The 10,714-nt window shown below is 44.4% G+C and overlaps 1 protein-coding gene across 1 annotated transcript in view; it reads right to left on the bottom strand.

Moving 5' to 3' along the window:
• Nucleotides 1-371: 371 nt before the first annotated feature.
• LOC105872867 (non-histone chromosomal protein HMG-17-like) overlaps nt 372-10,714 on the bottom strand; it is a 123,396-nt gene continuing 113,053 nt past the window's right edge. The window contains exon 2 of the mRNA XM_075999106.1: nt 372-1,554. Within this exon, the coding sequence (XP_075855221.1) occupies nt 1,176-1,554 (379 nt within the window). The 3' untranslated portion in view covers nt 372-1,175. The remainder of the gene's footprint in view (nt 1,555-10,714) is intronic.

The following is a 10,714-nucleotide window of genomic DNA, read 5'->3' as shown; positions in this document are numbered from 1 at the left end:
ATGGATTTTTTTCAAACATAAAAGCAGAAAAAAAATAATATAATAAAATCTCAGGTACCTAACAACCAATTTCAACTAATGTCTACATTTTGCCATTACTTTTATTTCATCACTACCTACCTCCCCGCCCCCAACCCACACACCCAATTTTTTTTCTTTTGCTGGACTAAAGCAAATCCCAGATATAATATTATTTTGCTATAACTATCTCACTATATTAATATATGGCTAACAGATGAGGCCTTTGAATTTAACTTAACCAAATACCATTATCACACACAACGAAACTTCTTTTCAATTTCTTAACATCATGTAATTCCCAACCTATATGTTTGCTTTTCCATGATAATCTAAGTTTTTTTTTTTTTCAAACTGTATCCAGCTTTATTAAAGATACTTTTCATAAACAATCATGGTATTTCAGGCAGGACATGGGCAGACAATCGTTAACAGTATACAACAACTTTCAAACTCCCTTCTTCAATGGTCTACCAAAATCAGAAAGCCACTATAAAACCCAATGAAGTCTTCATTTGATGCTCCAGAACAGAGAAAGTTTAGAGTGAGGGTTGACATTTCACATTTAGCATGTTGTTTAACAACTTTTCACAAGCCGACCCTGACTTTCAGGAAATGAAATGAAAATGGCAGAATTTATCTGAAGATCCACAATCTACAAATGGAACTGCTGCTCTTTTGAGGGATGCCATCTCAGTGGTGCCACTGGAAAAGTCCAGATTACCCGACATACTGGTAAGCAATTATTGGAGGTCAGGCCAAGAGGTGTCTGGGTTTAAGGGAGTTAAGACTATGCTGAAGGCAGAGAGGGAGAATAGGACATAAAAACAAATTAGTTTTTCCATACCACAAGGCATTTGTGCCAAGGTGGCTATGTGTCAACGTCAGGGAATCCCTCCTCCTGAGAGCCAAGAGGAAGTCTCTCAAAACTAGAAGGGGAAGGTGTTTTCCCCATATCGATCTAGCTTTGGAGACATTCTATTAGTGACATATGCCCCTTCCCCCAAAAAACAACAATGAAGTGTTCTGTGTGCTAACAACATAGCTTAAAAAAAAAAAGTAAAACAAAATTCTGCATTTTTATAAAACTTGATAAAAAATAGTATTTCAAACTGTACAGTCACCAGAAGTACACAGTTATCAAAAATGCACACACTTCACTTGGCGTCTCCAGCACCTTCAGCTTTCTGTGCCTGGTCTGTTTCGGCATCTCCGTTTTCTGCAGGATTATTTCCCTCCTTGCCAGCGTCAGCTTTTCCCTTTTTCCCTTTGGGTACCTTCTCTCCCTTCTTTGCAGGGGCCTTTTTAGGCTTGGGCTCTGGCTTTGGAGGAGCAGGTTTAGCAGACAACCTCGCGGATCTTCTCTGTGGTTCGTCCTTTGCCTTGGCTTTATCTCCTTTAGCATCCCCTTCAGCCTTTCTCCTGGGCGTGGTGGCCACGGCGGCGGGACGTGGGCGCTGGACGCGGGGATGCAGCGGCGCGTGGGCTTTGGTCGGTCCGGGGGTCGTTCTCACCTCCTCTTCTTCACACTGCTCCCTAAGTTTTTTTTAATAATTAAAGGCCCACATATTGAATTGTATCAATATGTTCCTTGAGTCTCTTTTAATATATACAGCAGTTCTTCCTCTTTCTTTGCTTTTGTATCATTTATCTGTTAAAGAAAACAAGTTGTTTATTTTGTAGAATTTCCTACATTCTGGATTTGGATGACATATCTTCATGGTGGCATTTAACATTTTCCTCTATGCTCTGTAATTCCTGGTTACTCAAGGTGAAATCTCGAGCAGAGATCAGCAAACCGTAGCCTGCGGGCCACATGCCTGTTTTTCATATAACATTTTTGGGAACACAACCATGCTCATTTATTTATGCATTGTCTGGGACTGCTTTCATGCTCCAATCGCAGAGTTAAATAGTTGTGACAGAGACACTATTGCCTGTAAAGCTGAAAATATTTACTTTTAATTTTTTATTTTTGAGATAGGATCTTGTCATGTTTCCCAAACTGGCCTTGACTCCTGTCCTCAAGCAATTCTTCTGCCTCAGAAAATATTTACTGTCTTGGCCTTCAAGAAAATGTTTGCCAACTCCAGATCTAGACACTCGAACAAATTCAATAAATTCTCTGAGTTCCAAACATATTCCTTCCTACACCCATTGTTCAGCAGCAACACCAACACCTCATAGTAATCAGGGCCCAACATGTCACCAGGTGCAGTAACTCCTGTGTTTTCTTGATAGCTTATGCAAATGAGGAGTCCAATGTGGCCAGGTGTCAGTCACAGCTTCCAATTCATAGAACAGCGTAGATGCATGCCTTGGAAGAGGTGTTCCCTCAAGAACCTCTACCCAGCAGAACTCAAGGTTGTGAGGACAGAAAACACAAATCGCCCAGTTGAGTCACTGGAAGTGATGAGGTCAAACTCACTTCCACTTCTTGTTTTCGGGACCCATATATTCCAGCTACTGAGGACGCAGCACCATATATTGGCACTTGATTTGTTTAGCATATCCTGTCCCCGCCCCCAAAATGGTGTTATCCCAGAGCTATTGCTACAGTCAAGCCTTTAAGAGTTCATTCCAGTGCTATTAGGGAACCCACTTCTGAGAACTAGGGTAGATAGTGTGATCAATGAATCATGTGGTAATGTGCCCATTTTTGCACTTCCTTTTCAGTAATTCAGTCCCTTAGTCTAAGGGAACATTGTATCAGATATCAACAGGTCATGATTTCCAGAAGCCCTCAGAATGTGGTGCTGGCAGAGATACTGCAGGAAATGAAGTCACACCCATATTTGGAGTCGGTGTCAATTTCTGTAAGGGCAAAGTGCTCAGCACTCCATGTTAGAAGGTGTCCAAGGTGAATACTCCACCTGGTGGCTGACTGGTCTGGGCTGGGTTCATGAGCTTGTGACCTATACAGTCCCACAGGGCCCTGCCCTCACCACCCTTAGAAGGGCCTATGCTTGGCTCAGTGCTTGCCACTGTTGCTGTCGTGTTGAAATTCTTAATAATTTCTGAACAAAGGGCCCCCCATTTTTATTTTGCACAGAGCCTCTTAAACTACGTAGCCAGTTCTGTGGCTGGTCTCCCTCAAAAGTGAAAATAAATCAGCCATGGAGAGAAGAAACCCAGGAATTGCCTCCCCCCCCCCCAAAATAAAGTCTATTCCTGACAAAATGGCCCATATGTTCATGGAACCATGGCATAAGCACTGACATGACAAAGGAGAGAAGCTGGCTCGTCCACAGGACAAGTCATCCCATCCTTCCGTTAGTTCACAGCCTCCTCTGCTAGATATTACACAGTGGATGAGAACCAATTCTGCCTCCATGTCAGTATAAGCTCTCCAGGGTCCAAACTTACCTTTCTCCCACGGTGACCTTTGCCACCAGAGGATATATTAGCTAAGACTATCGATTCATCAAGAGTTTCTAATGACTTCAAAACTCAAAGGGGAAGAGGTCAAGTGTGTTCCTTTTGTTCCCAGGAAACTCAATGACCTTTATCAACTTCCTCCCTGGAGACTAGTCATGTCCCTGCCAAGAGGCAGCCATTGCCAAGTTCTAAAAAACCTGTTAAGCCCTCCGCCAAGGCAATGGGTAGGAGGCTTGACTAATACTTACATAAGTAAAAGAGATGACCCCAGTGACCCCTCCCAGAGCAACATCTGCTCCTAAGGATGCCTTCCATCTACAGCCCTAGACGTATTAGAACTGGAAGCCTTGGCAACTTTTCTTGCATGAAATAAAGAGCCCTCAGCCACAGACATCCACAAGATCATAGATGGTGCTGGGGAGTTTGTACTTGCTTCCAGGGATAGAATCAGAAATGAATGACTTAAGTACAGGAGAGACTCTGATTAGATTTTTATTTGAGGAAAAAATATTCTAACTGCTATGTGGAAGCTGGTTCTCAGAACAGCATAAGCAGAAGCCAAGATACATGTAGGGAGGTTGTTAAAAGTTATGGCGGGCCAGAATAGAGCTGTGACAATGAGCAGAAACAAGCAAATTGAGGGAAGAGTTTTAATCTAGTGTACATATTTTCCTACGGGGCTGAAGGAAAAGCAGGGGTCAAAACAGACGCCCAGGTTTTCAATAAGGCATTAGCCACTCACTGCAGGAGCACAGGGGGAGAGAAAGGTCGGTGGGAAAGGGGTGACCACCAACTCTGTGTGGGATGCCCTGGCCCTGATGCAGATCTGGAGGGCTCTCTAGCCACAGAAAGCCTTCCTTCCACTGAATGCAACACAGGGAGCACTCAAATGGAAATGTCCAGTGGGCAGTTGGATAAATGGGTCTGGAATTGAGGAGAAATGATCTGGCTGAAGAAGTGAATCTATGCATCATAAGAAAATGGATAATAACTAAAACTACAGAAATTAATGTGCCATTCCAGGGAAAGTGTGTAGATTAAAGACATAAGAAGGCCTAGGTCAGGCCCCAAGAAGCACCAGTATAAAGGAAGAAGGGTCTCCAAAGGAGGCTGAGAAAGAGGAGTCAGAGAAGTAGGGGGATCCGTGAGAGTGTTTCCTTACAGAAGCCGAGATGGTATATATAATGTTTGAAGGAAGGAACAGCTGTCAACAGAGTCAAATGCAGCCAAATGATGGAACAAGAGCTGCAGCAAGGAGTCATTTTCTGCTCAAATGCCTTGCAAGGCTCGCTTTTCTTCACGGAGTAATAATACTCACGAGCATGGTGCACAGGTCAAGGCGTGCTAGGGAGGCAGAGCACGCCAAGTTTGTCGGAGAGAGGGCATTTGGTGCGGGACTCAGTGGCTCCGCGGTGGAAGGCTGCAAGAACAACAGGGCACCACTGCTGTTACCTAGAGGACAGGAACTGCAGGCAGCCACTACCTCTCCCAGGAACAGGGAGTCTGAAGGGAAGAGGCGAAGAGCTACAGTTCTACAACCGAAGAGCTGGGGAGCAGTTCTGCGGGCCTGGAACTTAGACTTCTTGGAGGAAGCTCTAGAAAAGCTGGTGCTCAGACCACTGAGGAAGGAGAAGAATTCAGCCAGGTCTTGGATTATCAAGGGATTTTAGGGCCCATCTGGTGAAGGAACATGGCGTGCCTGTTCTCTGAAGGCCAAAAGGGGGCCACCCAGCTGCTCCTGGCAACTAAGGGACATGGAACGGCTGGAGCCAACTGTGACTCTAGAGAAATGTGGACATTAATAGGAAAACAGGAAGGAAATCCACTTTCTAGTGCCTCCCATTGGCAAAGCTTAGCAGGAAAGCAGCTGGCAAAGGAGTCTGGGAAACACAATATGCAAAGGCCCAGGCCCAGCTGCTGAGAGAGAACATATTTCTAAATGCCGGCCCACACGCACGTAGGACCCTGTATAATCTGCCCCCACGAAACAGCGTAACTTGAGCTGTGAAATCCAGCTTCACCCCTCACCATTCGTGCAAACACAAGTGTGTTACAAGAATCTAAGCTTCTATTTCCTCTCCTATGAAACAAGGATTTAATATTAATAGTACATGTCTCCTATTGTACAATATATTTGATCCTGAAAAATCTCAAGTTATACAAAATCACACTAAAAATGAAAGATCAAAGGGAAAAATAAAATGGGGCAGAGCTCTCAAACAAAGCTGTGAAGCTTTGCAACAAGAATAAAAAAAAAAAAAAAAACAAAAAAAAACCCAAGTGGTTGAAATCTCAAGAGAGAACTCAGACAGTCCAGGCAGGCTGTTTAGCACGGTTGAAGGTTGCTTCGGGGGATATCAAAAAAGCTCATGACAGAGTGGAGATGATATCGCGTGGGGGCTAAGAAAATGCAGATAGAAGAGGAGCTCGGAGCCGCGGGGCTGCAGTGGATGTCGACAGAGGCGGGAGTGCGCCTGCCGTGGGCCTGGAGCTTGTGTTCGGTGGGCTCTCTAGAGAGGGAGCCCCACAGCAGACCCTCATTTTTAATTTTCTTAAAATAGAGCAGTAAGGGCCCCAAGTCTAAGCCACAGGGGAGCTGAGGTCTTTCTCATTTCCTGCTGAAAGTTCTGATTTTACTCTGATCTTCCAATTCCTCTGGCCTAGAAAAAGTTGTATTTGAACCAACCCAACTTCGTTATGCTGAAGTCATTCTCCTATTTTTCCAGTCATGTGTGCGTTACAGAAACTGTTGTCACAGAAACACATATTGTAGCAGAGCAAACTATACCCAGAACACAGCGTTTCCTGAGAAGTAAATAGGAAAAGCCATGAAGACTGCTGAGAGGAGTACGGGGCCCGCAGGAGGATATTAAGGTCGATGCTGTTGTTCTCATGCCCCCAGCCTCTTCTTCACCTGCTTTCTCACATGCAGCCTAAGCCCCAGCCATAATAAACCAAGTGAAGCAGCGCCTGCCATGTATTCTTGCAATTCCATGGGTCTGCGTGGTTGTCTCCGCCCAAAATGTCTACCAACCCCCCAGACCCATGTCGGGGGATAATGCCGGCTGGGTAATTCCTACTTTTTATCTGCCTTAGCCTAAAGAAGTTTGTTTTTTGTTTGTTTTAGACACAGAGTCTTGCTCTGTTGCCTGGCTAGAGTGCTATGGTGTCAGCCTAGCCACAGCAACCTCAAACTCCTGGGCTTAAGCAATCCTCCTGCCTCAGCCTCCCAAGTAGCTGGGACTACAGGCATGCACCACCATGCCCAGCTGAGTTTTTCTATATATTCTTAGTCGTCCAGCTAATGTCTTCCTATTTTTAGTAGAGACAGCATCTCGCTCTTGTCCAAGCTGGTCTCCATCTCCTGACCTCGAGCGATCCTCCCGCCTCGGCCTCCCAGAGTGCTAGAATTACAGGCGTGAGCCACTGCACCTGGCCAAGAAACTTCTAATACTCTCTGGCCTAGACCATAAGACAGCTTTGGGCATCTCTTTAGAGTACTTTCTGTATGGCTGTCTCTCCAATCCAACTTGGAGCTGCTGTATGGCAAGCACTGTGTCCCACCCTCATCTCTATAGCACATGTGTCAATTATAGCCCCTGGAACAGTCAAATCTGGCTGCTCAGTTACACAGAAGGGGATAGCAGATGATGAGCCTGGGGAGGGTCCCGAGACAGAATCTTCAGAACTGAACAATTGCTTAGATGTGGACTCCAAAGTAACTCTCGTTTTTCATGTTTGGGGTTTTGGAAGGATGGTGGCCCTATTTTCAGAAAGTGGAGCAGGGGAAGAAAGAGTTTATTGGAAGTGGGGAGAAGTTCAGCTTGACATTGCTCATGTGGTGTTTCCTTTGCTAGTGGGGAGAGCCTAGATTTAGCCCCTCTCAGCTCGAGGTAAGCTATTGGTTAATAAGTTTTAAACTATGATGTGCACAGATTTCTTCTGTGGCAAACAAAACAAAGCAACACACACACACACACACACACACAAGTTCTGTGGTCCTCCTCCTTCTCTCCCTTGACTGAATACTGAAAAAACAATGCCCGTTTCTAACCACCTGTTTATGAAAATTTTATGTGGCAATGGAAAGAGAAATTGGAGTGGGGATAAGGTAATTATGATGAGGGAAAGGGCTGGGGACAAAGGTGGTGGCAGGAGATTGTGGGAGAAGTAGGAATGAGGATGGACTGGACCAGAGGTGGGTGCCGGGTCTCTGGACTTCAGCGCCAGCAGTATGTCAGCTCAGCCAAGCTAGTGGTGGCATCAGAGAAGCCAAATAACTCTGTCCACTGTCATCAAACAGCTGGTATAAGTGACTGCAATAATGAAACAGAGCAACCCTCTTCTTTTCTGCTTTTCCATCTCCTGCCCTGAGAGACCCTCATCCGTCCTACTCACGGCAAAAAGGAAAAAAAAAAAGTCCCAGATACATAAAAACAGATTCTCTGAATAAGAGACACTCTTTTTTCTTAAGTTAAAAGATGTTACTCCATTAATGAATGCTCACGGTAGAAAAAAACTAGAAAATGTAGACAAGGAAAAACAAGAATCTCATCATCTTCAGATAACTACTGTTGATATTTGGTCCTTTATCACAACTTTTGTTTTCTTTGTTTTATGTGAATATATGTATACACACATAATAAAACATTCTTTCTAATGTTTTTCCCAGATTTTTAGGAAACAAGTCACTACTGAGTGGTTGTCAGTAGTACTGCTCAATGTAGTGCCTGGTCTCCTAATCTCCACAATCCACTTAGCTGAAGCCCCAGCAGGGGTCAGCTGCCACCTCCCTGAGCGGTCTGCGGACGCTGTAGCTGGGCACAGACTCCCAAGCGAGGGGCTCTCTCTGGATTAAGTCCATGGGCAGATTTTTTGAACTGCAAGTGAAAGAAAGCCCCGATCCTCGAGATGATTTCAGGGGCCAAGTGTGCTCCAACTGCGAGGACTGCAGGAACCAAGCGTTTCCTTGGGGGCCTCTGATGAAGGAAGGGGAAGGAGAAGGAAGACTTGCCATTTGGATAACGCCCGCCGTGCACTCTGAGCCCTCCCTGTGAACCTTGTTACCAAAGGTTCAGAGGACCCAGAGGAGAGGCAGCTGACCAAATCCTGTCTGAAGGCTGGAATTTCAGACCTCGTGGCGCGGGTCCTACGCTCAGAACTTTACAGGGGAGCCTGAAAGAACAGAGACAAGCCAAGGGTGTCCACACAAGCTCCTTGAGGACAATTACAGGAGACATTGAAGTCACTGCAGGGCGGGGCTGGCAAAGACCCCAGAGTACTGACCGTGCGCCGCGAAGCTTCCTTCTGCCTTCGCTTGGATGACCAGCAGGGGGCAGCAGAGCACAATGCAAAACGCAAGGACCACTGGCAGGCGCTCTGAGAAAGAGGTTGGAACCATTGTAGTTTCTAAAATGATTTATTGATATGTTTTCTTCACTTCATAAGTAACTTAAGGAGTCCTACTCAAATTGGCCACCTCATGGCTGTTTCCTAACCCCTTGGAGATTTGGACATCACCCACTGTCCATTCCAGTTTTTACAGCACGAAAATTTTCCTCTCCATGAAGCACACTGTTTAACAAGCTGGGTTTAATATTTACAGGCCTTTAGAACTAGATTCCTATTTTCGTTCTTCATTGACTATTTATTGTTCTGCATTATTGGAAAAATCACTAAGTCCCCGATTTTCTCATGAAGTATCTTTTATGAAAATTTAAAGGAGAACATGGCGTTGAATGACCTGCACAGCACTTGCCACGTGGGAAGTCTTCAACAAGTGCCGGTTATCTTGCCCTTTCTAGGACAAGTGAGGTGAATAAAGAGATAATCTATTCTGGGGAGAGGTGTCATTTCAAATAGTTTAAAGGAGGTAGAGGAAATGATTCTTAAACCAGAATTTTCCTTGTTAAGTCATTTTTAAGTATCTAGTGGAATGCAAGCAATGTAAACACTTCATTGTCCTAAACATTTCACTCAATTTTATGGTGTTCAACTGCATTCAATAAAAATTTACCAAATTATGTCCCGGGCATTACCATAGACACTGGAGGTACAAATGTAAGTAAGACACTGCTTGGTGCAGCTCTCTGGAAATGGACAGTATGGCAGAAAAGCGACAGAAGTAATAAAACAAATAATCTGCTAACAGAGCCCCACTTTCAAGACCCAGGCACACAGTGAGTGTCCAAGACTGAGGCTGGTCTGGCTCAACAGAGAATGTTCTCTGCTCCCACCATGAGCCTGGACTCCAGTAACAGACAATAGCAGCCCAGCACTGGGAGGCAAGCAAGTGAATGGAGAGACCCCTCTGTGAGGAGACAGACCTACAGGGGTGGCTGAAAATGCAGGGAGGAGCTCAAACCCAGGAAAACCCTAACCCAAGGCAAGAGCGTCGCAGCACTCAGTCTAGCCTTCCTGCCTTTCATTTTTATAACATCATTCTCCCACTTTGAGAAACCTAGCTCTTATAATTTATAGTATATTTATTTGTTTGTTCAACCCTAGTATCCAAATAAATTAGTTTCAGAATTTCTAACCCATATCCCATGAGAAGCAAATTTATCAGCTGAAGTATAGTGTTTGCGGATAGTTCTTTTGTTTTTAGTCTTATAGCATCGATCCGGTTAAAACACTTTTCCAAAGTTCCATAGATCAGCTGCTTACTTCCCATGTGGCAGCTTTCCATCATGCCCCCATATCTAGCTGAGATTTTTTACTTACGTGCAGCAAAATTCACTTCTTGTTGTGCGCAGTTTTTTATAGGTTTTGACAAATGCATAGAGCCTGGTACCTACCACCACAGTTCTATTAGACATAAAACATTTCCATCATACATCTCTGCCTACCCCCCCCCCATCTCCCAGGCTTCTCCTTTATACAAAATCCCTCCCTCTACCCCCCACCAACCCCTGGCTCATGCTGATCTATTTCCTTCCTGTGGATTTGCCTGTGGAATCAAGCAATATGCAATCTTTCAGTGTGGCTTCTTTCACTTAGAAAAATACATTTAAGAGGTATCCACATTGCTGGGTGAGTCAATAGTTTGTTACTTTATATTGCTGAATAATATTCCATCATTTGGATAGACCACAGTTTGTTTATTCATTCACCAGGTAAAAGACATGTGGGTTGTTTCCAAGTTTTGACAATTATAATTTCCAATTCTAAAGTGGCTATAAAGATTTATGTACATACATTTATGTGAGCATAAGTTTTCATCTCCCTTGGGAAGGTAGCTAGGAGTGAAGTTGCTGAATCATTTGATGGTACAGTGTATATGTTCAACTTTATAAGAAGCTGTAAAACTGTTTTCTAA

The sequence above is a fragment of the Microcebus murinus genome, chromosome 2 (genome assembly GCF_040939455.1).
Source record: "Microcebus murinus isolate Inina chromosome 2, M.murinus_Inina_mat1.0, whole genome shotgun sequence".
Lineage (NCBI taxonomy): Eukaryota > Metazoa > Chordata > Mammalia > Primates > Cheirogaleidae > Microcebus > Microcebus murinus.
This window is presented reverse-complemented; position numbering and strand designations above follow the sequence as displayed.